Source organism: Aricia agestis, chromosome Z, assembly GCF_905147365.1.
Source record: "Aricia agestis chromosome Z, ilAriAges1.1, whole genome shotgun sequence".
NCBI lineage: Eukaryota > Metazoa > Arthropoda > Insecta > Lepidoptera > Lycaenidae > Aricia > Aricia agestis.
This window is the reverse complement of record NC_056428.1, coordinates 11,565,215-11,582,345: the sequence shown is the minus strand read 5'-3', so window position 1 is coordinate 11,582,345 and position 17,131 is coordinate 11,565,215. Positions and strand designations below refer to the sequence as shown.

The 17,131-nt window shown below is 37.0% G+C and overlaps 1 protein-coding gene across 1 annotated transcript; it reads left to right on the top strand.

Moving 5' to 3' along the window:
* The first annotated feature begins 1,086 nt into the window (after positions 1-1,086).
* On the top strand, positions 1,087-1,857 carry LOC121738291. Its single transcript, XM_042130254.1, has 2 exons — positions 1,087-1,272; positions 1,381-1,857. The coding sequence occupies exons 1-2, from the start codon at positions 1,087-1,089 to the stop codon at positions 1,855-1,857; spliced, it is 663 nt and encodes a 220-aa protein (XP_041986188.1).
* Positions 1,858-17,131: the final 15,274 nt, after the last annotated feature.

The following is a 17,131-nucleotide window of genomic DNA, read 5'->3' as shown; positions in this document are numbered from 1 at the left end:
TTTGTGCATAAAATAGCTTATGGAACCGGTGAATCATATTAATATTGTTTCAGTCATCATCAGCCGTTGATTTTCGTACATTTATGACCTTTTACGACATAAAAAGGAAGGTAACTTAGGTTTTTAGGGTTCCATAGCCAAATGGCAAAAAACGGAACTCTTATAGTTTCGTCATGTCTGTCTGTCTATCCGTCTGTCCGTCCTTCCGTCCGTCTGTCCGTCTGTCTGTCTGTCTGTCTGTCTGTCTGTCTGTCTGTCTGTCTGTCTGTCTGTCTGTCCGTCTGTCCGTCCGTCCGTCCGTCCGTCCGTCCGTCCGTCCGTCCGTCCGTCCGTCCGTCCGTCCGTCCGTCCGTCCGTCCGTCCGTCCGTCCGTCCGTCCGTCTGTCTGTCTGTCTGAAATTTTTTTCATCTACCCTATAGTATGTCAAGAAAGTGAAGAAATTAAAAAGTGGCAACATCGTAGTGTCATCCCTTTCAAATCAATACAAGAAAAAAGGGATGACACTACGATTTTGTCAGTTTTTAATTTCTTCACTTTCTTGACGGACTATATGCGTGTGTGGTATCTATGGATAGGTCTTCAAAAATCATAATAATGTAGGATTGAGGTTTCAAATATTTTATAATTTTTTTCTAACCTGAATAGTTTGCGAGAGAGACTCTTCCAAACAACGATATCTTCCAAAGTGGTAAAATGTGTGTCCGCGCCCTCTAAGTTACAAAGTAGGGACTTGATAATTCTAAAAAAAATATAATATGATGTAGGTACATTACTGTAAAAACTACCAACGAAAAATGGTTTGAACGAGATCTAGCAGGTAGTTTTATACGTCATAAATGGTAAACCTTAATAATTTAACTTTCATTAAATCAACTGAAATATAAAATAAAAACAAAATCCTTTTAATTTCATAGAAATAAACCTTATTGCTGCTGCGGAACCCTTCATGGGCGAGTCCAACTCGCACTTGGCCGGTTTTTTTTTCAGTAAGTAGTAGGTAGTAATTTCAAAACTTACATAGGTTATTCATCAGAGTAGGGTTTTTGGGGTGCTGCCGGAAACTTTACATGGGAGTCGTTCGCTCAATGACGATGTACGGGGCGCCGATCTGGGGCGACAATCTGTTGCCAAAAAATCGTCTCGTACTGGGAAGGATCCAAAGGGTGATGGCGACGCGGGCAGTGCGCGGATACCGCACGATATCCAAGGATGCGGCATGCCTGCTCGCGGGTGCCACCCCATGGGACTTAGACGCCAAAGCCCTCGCCGACGTATACTGGAGTTGCGCAGCGGTTCGCGCGGGGGGCAGCAACCCCTTACCGGACGCCGTACGTCGGTGGAGGGACAATGCACGAGAGCGTGTCATAGACTTATGGGAGGAACGGCTGCAAGAGCCGCAAGTGAGTGTCAACCTAGTACTGGCCATCCGCCCAGTGCTAAGGGACTGGATCAGCAGAGAGACCGGCGCCCTCTCCTTCCGATTGACGCAGGTACTGACCGGGCACGGATGCTTCGGTCGGTACCTTTGCGAGATCGTTGGAAGAGAGGAAACACCAAGCTGCCATCACTGCGACGCGGATAGGGACACGGCTGAGCATACCCTGACAGCCTGTCCCTCCTGGAGTGGACAACGGACGGCCCTCAGGGCTGTCATTGGCAATGACATCTCACTGCCAGCACTGATCCGCTCGATGCTGTGCGGTGAGGAGGAGTGGAGGGCGGTCGAACACTTCGCAGAGGAGGTGATGACTGCCAAGGAAGAGGCCGAGCGCACGAGAGAAAGGGAGGCGCTCGACTCTAGAAGACGGCCCAGGCGGAGACGTCGCGCCCACAACGGCGACAACCTCCCGCCATAGATGGGGAGCTCAGGGTGACGGCAAGGGGAAGCCGTCACCCATTGCACCGAGCCCCCGCGAGAGTCGTGATGCGCAACGTGCTCCCGCGCATCGCGACAAAAGGAGAGGAATGGCCTAGACAAGCCCGCACTGGGGCCTCTGTTTAGCCTGGGGGGCGAGTAATCGCCCCTCCGAAGAGGGGTCTGCCGACCACCAGGCAGACGACCGCTGGTGGAGTTGCGGTCGCGGTGTCGTACCCGTGGCTCCGTCGTCGGAGAGAGGGCGCACCGCCAAGTTTTAGTGGGTAGGGCTTTCGAGTGAGTCCCACATATCCGCGTCAGGATCTCCCTATACCCCGCGGAATGCGTAAATGCATTTCTTGGCGAAAAAAAAAAAAAGGGTTTTTGGGGTAGGTAGATACAAAAACGATCTAGAATAGGTCTTATTCCTGTCTATACTCTATTCTTCCGTAGATATAAACTTCCGATGGTTGCCGTGTGCGGTGTGCCTTTCTATGTGTAAGTACAGGATTTTTTTCGTTTTCGCTTGTTTAAATTGTAGGCGACCTAGCACAAGTGATATAATAATTGATTTACATTAGGTACCTACTACCCACGTATATATATATATATATATATATATATATATATATATATATATATATATATATATATATATATATATATATATATATATATATATATATATATATATATATATATATATATATATATATATATATATATATACACCCATCCATAGTAGTATTCATCACGCTATATTAGTAATGCAAACACGAACTGCCTTGTACATCATATTGTGTGATGGGTTATGTAAGCTACAAATTGCAATGAAGACTAATTGAAAGCTGGACCGCTGCCGGGCAGCCGCGGCGGTCGGTTCAACTACAAATATTGCTTAAATTTGATATTTCAACCAGTTATTAAATTGCTTTAAGTACCGTACTAAGGATTATTATGGTTTGTTTCTCATTTTTCTGATCCGATGCTTCTGATAAAGTTGTACTCGACCTTTTTTTTACACGGGCCGCAAAATATACGGTTTTGTCGCAACCAACATTTTTTATGGTTATAAAAAACGTTAAGTATACAAAATTAGGTAAAATTAATGACTTTGCCGATGGGCGTGAATTTCAAAATGGTACCACTGAAAAAGTTCCGACGGGCCGCAGGTTGAGTACCTACTTATAGCTGTTCTAATGTGACTTAGGAGTCAGGAAACATTGTCTCGTTTGTTTTAACTTGGTTTTTAACCACCGACCAAAAAGTGAGGTGTTATAATAACCTACGAATTATCCTCTCGTTTGTCAAGAGTCAAGACCAAAGGGCCAGGCTTGGGGCCAGGCCACACAACAAGTCCACAACACTGCGTCGCGTTGCGGCGTCGCGTCGTATCGCAAAAACAACATCGCACAGAAATGCGATGCGCAAAAAATATTCAGTTTCCAGACAGAAGTGAAAGAAAACCGTTTTATCACAAAACCCCTGATTTTATGCAATTTTGGTGTAAGTGAGTACTTAGTTACTTAAATTATCCTGTGATTATCCTACTTGTGGCAATAATATCATGTTGTTATTTTGAATATCGGTAGAGTTTTGGTTTGTTTATAGTTAAGTTAATGTGCTATTAATTTAGTGCACGTAGTTTTGTTTTAAAGATTATTTTTCTCGCAAATTCCAAATTTGGTGGGTAAATTTTGGTGGGTAAGAGGGTGTGTAAAACATTATTTTTACAAAATACTATATATTGATTCTTGAAGCATTAATACGCCATTCACTTCATTCTGTCACAAGCTAACTCATCTAGGTGGTGGTGGTTGTCGTACCAGTTTCCCGTAAGCACCTAATCCCCAATTTTGGTGGAAACAAAAATTTCCACCAAAATTATATAAAAAATGCAAGTATTTGAAATCCACTCACTACTAACAACAGCATCTCAGTTAATATTATGCTCAAAGGAATTTGAACGAAAAGTTCCTTAATAGGTACTTACCGAATACATTTTTTTTTTGTTGATCGACTATAACTTAAAAACTTACGAAGTCTTCTTAGCCGTGATAGTTTTCCTTTTAAATTCAGCATATTGCCTACCACCATGCAATAGCATTTCCAGAAGCAACCGTTCAGCTGCTTCTGGAAATGGTCCCCCCCCCCCCCCCGACCCTTCTACCGAAGGGTCGGGGGGGGGGGGGACACTGGACTCTTAACGATTTTTTCCACTTTAAAACTTTTTATTTCACAAACGGATCCTTAAATTGGAAAATAATCTATGAATACTCATAATATTTTTAAAAAACCTATCCAACGACACCCCACACGTTGGGGTGGACGCGAAAAAAAATATTCATCCCCACTTGATGTTGGATTCCGAGACACAATAGAAATTTTATTTTGTCTCGTTTTTCCAGAATCCAGATTTCATATACCTACTTACCATTTTGTCGGTATCATTAATATTATGTGAATTCATGCCAAATTACAGCTTTGTAGGTCCTATATAGTCTCTGAGCAAAACCGCGGACAGACAGACGGACGGACAGACCGAAACTATTTTTATACACTGTGGTATGTGTCTTACAGGATATTTTTGGTTGCGATCCAAAAGGAACCAAATTCCAAACGGTTGAAGTAAGGGAGTGTGTCTAAACTTGGTCTAAACCTACTAATATATATTCTGTGTCTAAACCTACTAAGTAATATATTATATACAGTCTAAACTCTAAACACACTATGCCGAATTTCTGTAGCGGAAGTTCGGCTTGATTCCGCCTGCAATGTATGTGTCACCGTAAGATTGTAAAAACCGCGAGATTGTAATATGACGAAGTGATGGATTGTAAACAAACAGTTTTCCGGTGATTTCAAATTAATTATTTCCTATTTAAAATAATTTCAATGCCAAATAGTATGAGATATGTATAACATAAAAAAAATTTAGATATAATATTTAAAGTGCTGTTTGAATGTTCGGTTATTAAAATTAACCTAATTTATAATTGACGAAGTGATGGATTGTAAATCCATCACTTCGTGATATTACAATCTCGCGGTTCTTACAATCTTACGGTGACATATACAGTATTTTTTAAATTACCGATGACACACCATGCCGAAATTCCGTCGCGTTATATTCTATGCGGTTGACATTGCTGACGTAATCATGCGGAATTTCCGCCGCGGAACTTCGGCATAGTGTGTACTTATTTATTAGACACGTTTCCTTAGTTTTTAATTTTTATTGTTCGTAGGTTTTAACATTGATTTTATTCTACTTTCACATGCTTCCTTCTTCGTTAAAGAATAGTCCATGAATTAGTAAATTACTAATAAGTTAGATAAACTACGTAAACGCATTATAAGAAGGAAAATATTTCTAAATGCAGTGTGCTAAAATAAAATAACGTAGGGTTGATAGATAACAATATTATTTCGAAACAATCAAATATTCTAGTAGTTTTGTGTAAATGTCAAGGGAACACTAGATGTTGGAACATCTTTAAAATCTTAATATTATTATTATATTACTGCGGCCTGCAGAAAAAAGTCCACTATGTACAGATATTATTGCTATTATATGGCTGCTAGGCGCCAGTACATCGCGGAATTACATACCAATGTTTTTACACCGAGAGAAAGTTTTAATTAGTTTCCCTAACAATGTAAAATGTAAGTTCCTGTATTGTGTACTTAATCGCTACGTTTAGTAAAAATAAGAACGTTTTTAGTGAGGTAAATTTCGATTGATAGACATCGATTCTACAGACTTTTGAAAGACACTTAAATGTAGATACCTACTTATGATCAAAATCTCCTAGTGTGTGTTGCAGTTAGAGATGGGCACGTACCTGGGTATTTACCCATCTACCCGGTATTTACCCTCACGTACCCGGTAAATACCCGTATCTACCCAAAAGGGCGGGTAGATAAAATTCAATACTTAAGTCACAAGCACCTCAAGAACGGTAATAGCTAGAGAGTTGAAATTTTCACAGATTGTGTATATCCGTTGCCACTATATAAACAAATACTAAAAGCAAAATAAAATTAATATTTAAGGGGGGCTCCCATACAACGAACGTGTTTTTTTTTTGGCCTTTTCTGCTATCTTATCAATAATAGCAAAATGTAGGTACTTGAATTTTTACACAGTCTTTAGATGGATGTTAACTTTAATATTTAATAATAATATTAATATAAAATAAAAAAATTAAGAGGGGCTGCCATACAAAAAACACAAATTTTGTCCTAATTTTTCTCTATAATGGTACGGAACCCTTCGTGCGCGAGTCCGACTCGCACTTGGCCGATTTTTTTTATTTACATTCTATTATTTTATTAATAATTTAAAATATTTGAAAAACATTTAAAATATTAAAAAAATATATTAGAAAAAATATTAGAAGACCCTTGAAAATTACTTTTAAAATAGACAATGTATAAGTACCTGGTTAAAGAAATTATATTAAAAAAATATGTAGGTATAATTTTTTATTATTTATACATATAACACGTCCTATCTTATATAAAATCTGATTTGCTTTGATTTGCTTCTGATTTTTTTAACTTCTCATTCTGCTAGCGATCTGACTTCTAGACATTGAACTAGTCGTTTTGAATTTCTTCTTTGTATGGCACGCATCCATTGATGCGTCTATATATTTACTATTTATCTTTATTTACAGAAGATTTTGTGGGGCTCGTCTTTTTAATCTTTTGAATGTTTGGTTTGGTAGAGTTTTTATCAATTTTTTTGCCAATATATTGGGATGTCATTTTATCCTTTTACAATAGTTTTGAAGGGATTTTTTATTCGTAACATAATATGGGGCTCCAGTTATTGAACGCAGGGTTTTAGATTGGAATCGTTGTAGAATTTCTGTGTTTGATGTGGAGGTTGTGCCCCACAACTGCATCCCATAGGTCCAGATGGGTTTGAGTATGCTTTTATACAAAATAAGTTTATTTTATCAGCCAGTAAAGCTTTCGTAGCTGCTTGTATAAAGCCTTTCTTTTGTTCTATATATGTGTTCTCCATGTTAATCGCCTGTCAAGATAAATTCCTAGGTATCTAACATCGTTTGACTGTGGTATTTTTATCCGATTAAGTTCTACTTCTGGACATGTTTCGTGTCTTAATGTGAAAGTTACATGGACAGATTTATTCTCGTTGGCTTTTATCCTCCAATCTTTTAACCACTATGATATTTCGTTTAAGGTTCTTTGCAATTTTGCCGATGCTCCATGGGCTGTTTGGTCTACTGCGAGGATTGCTGTGTCATCTGCGTATGTATATGTCAGAGCTTCATCAGTACTTGGAAGGTCTAATGTGTTTAGAAGGTAGAGGTAAGGGCCCAATATACTGCCTTGCGGCACTCCTGCTTCGATTTCATGGAGACATGTGACACTATCTCCGTACTCAACATAGAAATATCTATTGCTGAGGTATGCGTTTATAAAGAGGTAGAAGTTTAAGGGTGGCTTTTTACGAACTTTATACAACAGTCCAAGATGCCATAATCGATCAAAGGCCTGTGATATGTCCAGAAAAATAGTAAGATTTGCTTTCAAAACCTTTTTGAATTTCTTCTACCAGTCTGTGTACCTGCTCCACGGTCCCATGCGCTTGGCGAAAACCGAATTGGTGATCGGGTAACAGTTTACTCGCTCTGATATCTGGCATCATGCGTTTCAGGAAGAGTATTTGTAAGACCTTGGAGGGCACTGGCAGAAGACTTATAGGCCGGTGAGATTTTTCATCCGATGGATCTTTTTCGGGTTTGGGATTAATATTATAATCTCTACTTTACATTGCGGGGGGACAATTTTTTTTTAAATACACGCGGATTTGTGTGAGATATTTGATTCTACTTTCTGGTAGCTCTTTTAGTATTTTTGGTAAAATGTTTACGCCAATTTTCATGCTGGGGAAGATTGTTAAAGTGGTTCCCTTAAACGAGGATATACCATTGGTGACTTTTTTGTGGTGAACGCGCTGACTTGTGTTTTGGTGCGGTTAAATTAGACTGAGTTACGTCTACCCCATTCCACCCCGAGAAATATGCGAGAAGTCACATTATCTGTACTATCATCTGCATAGAAATGAATGCCGTTGGTCTGTAACATGTTATTGATATGCTGTATGAATAGGGTAGGCGATAGCACACAGCCCTGATGGATACCAGCGTCAACAGATAGAGTATCAGAGCATTCACCATCAACTACGACTGCTAAGAAACTTGTGACCCTCTTGCATTATTTCTTGGATGTATGGAATCTTGGATAATAGTGAAATTGTATATATCCAAACTGACAGCTAATACCCATAGTTTCAATCGCCTGAACCAACGATGAGTTAGGTACGCCAAGAGAGCCGAGCCGAGCCTTAGTAATCCCTAAGCGTCCAAGTGTCGAAGGGGCTGGCTATTGATGATGGACTCCATCATCTTCGAGAAGGTTATAGCGATTGATCTGCTGTTGGAAGAATTGAAACGGTCCCATTTTTTAAGTATCGGGTTCTCAAAAAGCTGTCTTTCAAGAAGCCGAAACTATGTGAGTATGATAGTTGAGCCAAAAAAGACGCGTAAAGACCGGAGCCAACTCTGGAGCACTCACTGGAGCTACTTGCACTGAGCGCTGATAAAACCGAATATCCGACATGACGCTCATACTTCGTTACCATAACCAACCATACCGGTTGGCGGTTTCCGCCCTCATCATAAAGGGTCGAGTTGGACGACATGAGGACATGCCATAAGATCGGCATTCTCTTTTGCGTTTTGAAGGAAACACAGTGCAAGCGCTGTTTCACGCCGGTTTTTTCGGAGTCGACCCATTCGTACCGAAGAATCGCTCTCCCACGGTTAAAAGGGAAATTTTTTCTTTTAAGTAACGCACAGGCCAAGAACTTTTTATATTTGATCATTAGTTGCGTTTATACAAAAACAGTACTCATTTACATAATACATTAATTTGCATATACATAATATATAGGTGTCAAGACTGTAAAGGTGCCTCTTAATAATTGACCATACTGGCCCACTACTAGCCATCGCCATTGTGTAAACGGAGTAATGGTGTATGATGGCGTGGCGGGCAATGGCGTGGCCTGCAGTGGGTCATCGTGACATTGTGTACTGGTTATATAAGAGACAAGATTTTGCACACGTGTTCCTCTAATAAAGTAGGCATCCACTATAATTGTATTTCACAAAATTCTTACCTCAAAGAGGTTTTATACCTTGAGGTTGTAATAGTATAGGCTCAAGGTTAGTTAGTGGAACCTTATAATTTCTTAGACACAATTACACAACAATATTTCGTATTAAGTGCCTACAGTTACTAACAAATATTGAATTACGAGAACCTATGTATTTTAGAATTTTTCAAAGTTTAGCCTAAAGGAGGGATGAATGTTTTGAAATTTCGCACGCGTGTTTCCCTTAACTATGAAGGCGTCCACTAAGACGATTTACTCAATTCCCAAAACTTTATCACCATTAAAAGGCAGTATACTTTAAAGAATATTAATATCACACATACAAAACCAAAATTTAGGAAAAAAGTTCAAAAACACAGCGTTACTCTTTGACATGCGGCCGGAATTCATGAAAAACATGGTTTTGTATTGCAAACATACATTAGTTTAAGACTTAAAGGGGCTTATTCGAACAGTTACGGGCTAGTGACCAAATTTGCATTATTTAATGGAGGTTTTACTAAGGATTTACTAAAAAAAATATGTGAAAACGTACGCTGAATTATAAATACCCACCATTTTTGGGTATTTACCCAATCTACCCGGTAAATACCCAATCTACCCGGTAAATACCCAGGTGGGTAGATTGGGTATTTACCCATCGCCCATCTCTAGTTGCAGTACGTGTGTAATGTTTTATTTGTTAAAAAATGTACTAAGTATAATAAAAGCATAATTTCAAAATAATATTAGCTCGATCACTGTTATTAGACTAGCACGAGTCGGCGCATGAGTACCGAAAACTATTCCACCTCAATTTTTTTATGCAATTCTCTTCAAATAGCCCTCCTAATGATATAAATGCATGTTGCCATAGCGCAACCCGGTGCCATATTGTTTAAACAAACATTGTTTAAACAATTGCAAGGAATTATTATTTTTCAACCGGTTTTTTTTTACATTATTTAAAGGCCGTATACACGATCGGTTCCAACCACCAACACAGGTCACCTTGGTTGGGTCAACAAAGTTGAATCTCTATCTACACGTAAATCAACTCGTCTGTCTTGGCTAGGCTGTGGAAAAGTGAACAATGGGACCACTACCTAAGCCTCAAAAGACCGCAATAGCGCTGGCGTGTATATTGTGATGACAAAAAACGTAGAAAAAGACGGTTGTAGTTGAAACGGTGGCTAAAAGAAAGGAAAAAGTTGAGCCATTTTTAAACTCTCAATTATTTTAGAATGGACGAAAATACTTTCAACGAGTCCTGTAGTTCGCGAGATAAGCCCTTTCAAATAATTTTCCCCGTTTTTTCTACATTCTCCTATTAGTCTTAGCGTGATAAAGTATAGCCTATAGCCTTTCTCAATAAATGGAATATCTAACACTGAAAGAATTTTTTAAATCGGATCAGTAGTTCCTGAGATTAGCGCGATCAAGTTAGCCCTTTCAAATAACTTTCCTCGTTTTTCTCTGTTTCTTCGCTCCTATTAGTCTTAGCCCCAATTTCACCAACGACCGTTAAAGTTAACGTTCGAATTAGTATTACGTTACCTCTTTCGTTTTTCTTATGAATGAAAGAGAAGACATGACATTATAACAAGCTGTTAACACTAACAGACGTTGGTGAAATTGGGGCTTAGCGTGATAAAATATAGCCTATAGCCATCATCGATAAATGGGCTATATAACACTGAAAGAGTTATCAAAATCCGTTGCGTAGCGAACAAAGGGACATGAGGGATAAAAGCGACTTTGTTTTATAATATGTATAGATATAGATGGTGCGACCCTTAATTACAAAACAAGACCTGTGTCTTGTTTAAGGGTTCATTAATGACTGTTGATGCGAAAAGCTGTGTCTGTGGAAGAACGTTTAATAGCAATGTTAAGATTTTTGGCTAGTGGCACTACACACCACATGCAACGCATCCGGCGATCAATGTGCGACTGAGCGCCAATAAGAGTGTACACGGTTGCGTTTCAACTCAATGTTCTCTATTTGACATTGGTCGTGAGGGATGCGCTCACTACCAAGGTAATTGAAGGTTATTTGGTTGGTCAACCAAAAACAAGCGTCTACACGGTTGATTTTTGTTCCAACCCTACCAAGGTGACCTCTGTTGGTGGTTGGAACCGATCGTGTATACGGCCTTTTATTGAAATACCAATAAAAAAGGTCCTATGACTTTTCACAATAAAGTTAATATTTTTAAAGATATGAATTTTTTAAGGTTTGAAAAATCTCAAATTTGGGTACTTTCGACCCAAGAAAAATATATTTAAAAAAATAATAATGTCTAAGTTATATATAAGGTCAATGTGTCGAAGTCCGTCTGGGAGGTAAGTCCGTCTATCGGCAATAACTTCCATATTTGAACGACTAGTTTCATATGGCTCAGTAGGTAAAACAATATTGCAGAGTTAGTTTGACCTAAGAAACAGACATGTCGCTACTAACTACCTGTTACGAAAAAAACGGTCTGCCATTTTTTTTCCCATTTTGTACTATGAAAAAAAAATGAAAAAAAAGTGGGAATACGAAGGAGTTTTTGGAGTTTCTTGGATTACGTACGTAATTTAGTGATCCTTTTACTTATTACTGGTGTTCAATTTGTCAATATCGCTTTAATTTCGTTATTATCACCTGCAACACATGTTTAACCTAAAATTGCAATAATTGGGAAGTCCGTCTAGTTTGCTTAAGGAAAGGCCGTCATATGCCGGTCTTGCCTCGAATCAGATATTGTCAACCTTTTCAAACCAACCACCCTTATAATTTTAATTGAGCGAAAAAAATAATGGTAAAAACGCGTAACTTTCGCGTTCATGGCCCCAATCTGCCTCGTGAACTAAGCATTGGGTACTAAGTAGACATAATATTATCAATAAACAATAATCAAATCAAAATTAAGTAGGGGAGTATGTTGAAAAATGCCTTATCCCATGAATGATAATGAAGCAAAGTTGTTGATTTTGCCGGTACTAATAATTTTGAATTTGTAATAAACATTATTTTATGTTTATACTTAGTGTTTAATTTTTCAAAAAATGTTTGCAACCACTTAGACTAACGATATGCCGGACTTGCCTTAAAATGTTATAAAATGAATTTTCTCTGGAATGCGAACCTTATTACTGACACCTTAAACACATATTTGAATGGCCGTTTTGCGGCTCTGCTAGAAACCGTTGCCATGCATATTACTTCACAGGTTAGGGCTATATTGGTACTGACTTACCTCAAACTGTAAGGGAAGTCCGTCTACACGCCGAGTTTTTAAAAAATAGCACGTTAATAAAAAAGTACTGCAATTACGACTATTTTTAGATCACTATAGGTCTAATTAATATATACCCTATAATTTCCAATTACACAAGTTACTTTAAAAAGCGAATCTCAAGTGAATAAAGTAGGTATGTTAAACTTTAATTCGAGAAAAGTATGCCGGACTTCGACACATTGACCTTATTTTTAAATTCTCTATACAATATTTAATAAGATTATTAATAGAGATTTAAAAAAAAATCATTTTTTATATCTTTTTTATCTTAGCAAAAGTAGACAAAAAATTGTGTTTTTTTTTGTATGAGAGCCTTAATTAAACTTTTACTTTATTTTAATTTTATTATTAATTATTAAAGTACAAATATAATTAAGGATTTTGTGAAAATTTCAAGTGCCTAACTGTTACTATTAATGATTACGAGCAAAAGAGGCCAAAAAAATCACGTTTCTTGTGCGGGAAAATATTTATTTTATTTTATTTTTAGTATTTGTTCTTATAGCGACAACAGATATACACAATCTGTGAAAATTTCAGAAGTCTAGCTATAGCGGTTCTTGAGATACAGCCTGGAGACATATGTATAGAAATATAAAATAAATAAAATAAAATAAAATATCTTTTTATTCAAAATGGGTATCATGATACACTTTTTGAAAGTCGAACGAAGAAACTACGTTGCCTACCACCGGTTCGGGAACTACCCCGCCGAGAAGAACCGGCGTAAGAAACTCGCACGGGGCCATCTTTTACAAAAAAAAAATGGAAAATTACAATGTTATGGCTTACAGCTATGTAACAAAATTAAAAGAAAAGTTACCTGCATGGAGCCACCCTATTCCCAAGGTGTGCTGTCCTCGAAGAAATCATTGACTTTATAATACGCTTTAGCACACAAACGTTCTTTAACTCCTTTTTTAAATTTGTTTAAAGGTAGATTTTGAACATTTTCTGGGATTTTATTGTATGGGCGTATACATTGGCCTTTAAAGGATTTGCTTATTTTGGCTAGTCTGAACATTGGTATTGCTAACTTGTTCTTATTTCTAGTATTTACATTATGATTATCACTTTTCTTTTTGAAAATATTTATGTTATTTCTAACATATAAGAGATTTTCCAAAATGTATTGAGATGTGACGGTCAGAATTCTTATTTCTTTAAATTTTTCTCTTAGAGATTCCAAAGACGACATCTTATAAATAGAACGAATAGCTCGCTTCTGCAGCACAAATATTGTATTAATGTCCGCCGCGTTTCCCCACAAGAGGATGCCGTAAGACATTATGCTATGAAAGTAGCTAAAGTAAACTAATCGCGCAGTCTCTACATCAGTGATTTCACGATTTTTTTTAACAGCATATGCTGCAGAACTAAGCTTATCTGCCAGTTTCGCAATATGTGGACCCCATTGTAACTTACAATCCAGAGTTATGCCTAGGAATACGGTGGTGTCTACTAAATTCATTTTCTCATCATTTAATAGTACATTGGTTTGTACTTGCCTAACATTTGGCAAGATAAATTTTGAACATTTTGTATTATTAGTACTATTTTTACTATTATAGTGTACTATTTTAGTGTACTATTTTTGAGAGAGCACTATTTACCTCGTCATAATTAAATTGTCGCCTCTTCACATTAAAAATTAGTGAAGTGTCATCAGCAAAAAGTACTATCTCATGCTTATCTTTAACAAGATAAGGTAAATCATTTATATAGATGAGAAAAAGAAAAGGCCCTAAAATGGACCCTTGTGGCACACCTAGTTTTTTTTTTTTTTTTTTTTATGAAAGAAGGGGGCAAACGAGCAAACGGGTCACCTGATGGAAAGCAACTTCCGTCGCCCATGGACACTCGCAGCATCAGAAGAGCTGCAGGTGCGTTGCCGGCCTTTTAAGAGGGAATAGGTAAGGGGATGGTAGGGATGGGAAGGGAAGGGAATAGGGGAGGGTAGGGAAGGGAATAGGGTAGGGGATTGGGCCTCCGGTAAACTCACTCACTCGGCGAAACACAGCGCAAGCACTGTTTCACGCCGGTTTTCTGTGAGGACGTGGTATTTCTCCGGTCGAGCCGGCCCATTCGTGCCGAAGCATGGCTCTCCCACGTCAAGAGATATTTTGGTTCCATTAGACCTTATGGAGTTAACTTCCACCCTCTGCGTTCTATTTGTAAGGTAAGATTTTAGAAGTTTAAGTGCCGTGCCCCTTACACCATAATGGTGTAGTTTTCTTATTAGAGTATCATACTCCACACAGTCAAATGCTTTAGAGAGATCGCAGAAAATACCAAGTGCATCATGTGACTCCTCCCAAGTTTCAAAAATACTACACAGAAGACTAATGCCTGCATCTGTTGTAGACCGACCTTTAGTAAAACCAAATTGATTATTATGTAATAAATTATTTGAGTTAAAATGAGCAAGTAATTGATTTAGAATTATTTTTTCAAAGATTTTACTTCAAGTCGGCAATATGGATATTGGTCTATAGTTGGCTGGTTCTGATTTCTTCCCAGCTTTAAATAGAGGCATCACCTTGCTGTGCTTCATTAAGTCTGGGAACACACCACTTTCGATACAATTATTAAAAACTAAAGCTAGGTAAGGGGCAATGATGTCAATTACTGATTTTATAATTTTTGTGGACATACCCCAGAGATCAGTGGTACTTTTAATATTGATTGATTTGAAAGTCTTGATAATATCTCTGGAGTCAATATCTCTAAAAATAAAATTGACATCACATTCCTTGACATGTTCTCTAAGTATTTTTTCTGCAACTGTAGGTGATGAATTTAAGTTCTTTGTAGTTGAGATTGGAATGTCTGCAAAAAACTTCTCAAAGACTGTCGCAACCTCAAGATCAGAATTGATTTTTTTATTATTAATTAAAAGTTCAAATTTAGAGTTACGACAGGCGACTTTTCCAGTCTCATCCGCAATTATTTTCCAGGTGGTTTTCACTTTATTTTTAGAGTCTCTAATTTTCTCTTTAATTTGAAGTGCCTTCGCTGCTTGACAGGCCTTTTTAAAAGTTTTTGAGTATTTCTTGACGTACAATTTAAAAGCTTCACTCCGGTTTATAGTTTTCTCGTTATACAAATCATATAATTTTTGTCTACTTACAGTAATACCTGCAGTTGCCCATTTTTTTTAATTATTTCTTTTATTATTCAAACTGACCGTTTTAGAAGTAAATACAGCGTTATATTGCTGATTTACTCTAGACAAACAGAGAGACGGACAGACAACGAAGTCTTAACTAAACCCTATTACTAAGACTTCTGAAATTTTCACAAATTATGTATATTTGTTGCCACTATAACAACAAATACTAAAAATAAAATAAAGTATATTATTTAAGGGGCGCTCCCATACAAGAAACATGATTTTTTTTACCTTTTTTGCTCGTAATCAATAATAGTAACAGTTAGGCACTTGAAATTTTCACAAAATACTTAATTATATTAATACTTTAATAATTAATAATAAAATTAAAATAAAGTAAATGTTTAAGGGGGGCTCCCATACAAAAAACACAATTTTTGGTCTACTTTTGCTAAGATAAAAAAAGATATAAACAATGAATTTTTTTTAAATCTCTATTATTAATGTTATTAAATATTGTATAGAGAATTTAAAAATATATATAACTTAGACATTATTATTTTTTTAATATATTTTTCTTGGGTCGAAAGTACCCAAATTTGAGATTTTCCAAACCTTAAAAAATTCATATCTTTAAAAATGTTAACTTTATCGTGAAAAGTCATGGGAACTTTTTTATTGGTATTTCAAAAAAGAATATAAAAAAAAAATTGTCCGGTTGAAAAATAATAATTCCTTGCAATTGTTTAAACAATGTTTGTTTAAACAATATGGCACCGGGTTACGCCATGGCAACATGCATTTATATCATCAGGAGGGCAATTTGAAGAGGATCGTATAAAAAAATTTGAGATGGAATAGTTTTCGGTACTCATGCGCCGACTCGTCCTAGTCTATATAGCTCGATGCACTCCTTCACCTGGATATTATAAATCTGTGTAAATTTTCAATCACCTGTTACCGCATTTTTCGTCAAAACGGTTTTCGCTCGCATATAAATATATAGATTTTTTAAAGATAAAAATAAATATATTTAATATTTATGTTTATAAATCGTAACAGAACGGTTTACCATAAATACTCATTCGATCTTAGCCGAAGAAGTTTAGTGGACATTTAACAATAGTTATGTTACGGTACCTTCTATAGACCTACCCTCTTCTGATAACGAAATAGTTATGTAAAATTACTTTTTAAGGGTTCAGGAGTTCTGTTCAGTGCCTTCGGATCAAGAGACACCTTTGTCTGAAATTTCACTGATTTGTAAAATAATAATATGTTTATTTTACTAGAAACAACTTCTTAACCGCCATTTGGTTTTTAATAAAGGACAATGCACAAAAGTAGATCATAAATAGTAGATTGAAAATATGCAACTCATTTTTTTCAAATCCATAACCGAAATCGATAATTTGAAAAAATAAATCTGAGATACACAGTGTGGTATCTACTTCGAATCAACTAGTTACTTCCTTTGTTTTTGTGATCTTTCTCGTGAAAGAGATGTTGATTGTTGATAGATAATAATGCAGAATTAAATAGAGAAAAAAAGCGGCCAAGTGCGAGTCGGACTCTCGCACGAAGAACCCTTCGTGCGCGCCGTACCGTCATAGAGCGAAAGTAGGGAAAAAAATTGTTTTTTGTATCGGAGCCCCCCTTAACTATTTATTTTATTTTAATT

Coding starts and splice junctions, on each gene's coding strand:
- LOC121738291 (XM_042130254.1), top strand. CDS start 1,087: ATGACGATGTACGGGGCGCCGATCTGGGGCGACAATCTGTTGCCAAAA. Junction 1,273..1,380: donor ACGCCAAAGCCCTCGCCGAC/GTATACTGGAGT, acceptor GACTTATGGGAG/GAACGGCTGCAAGAGCCGCA.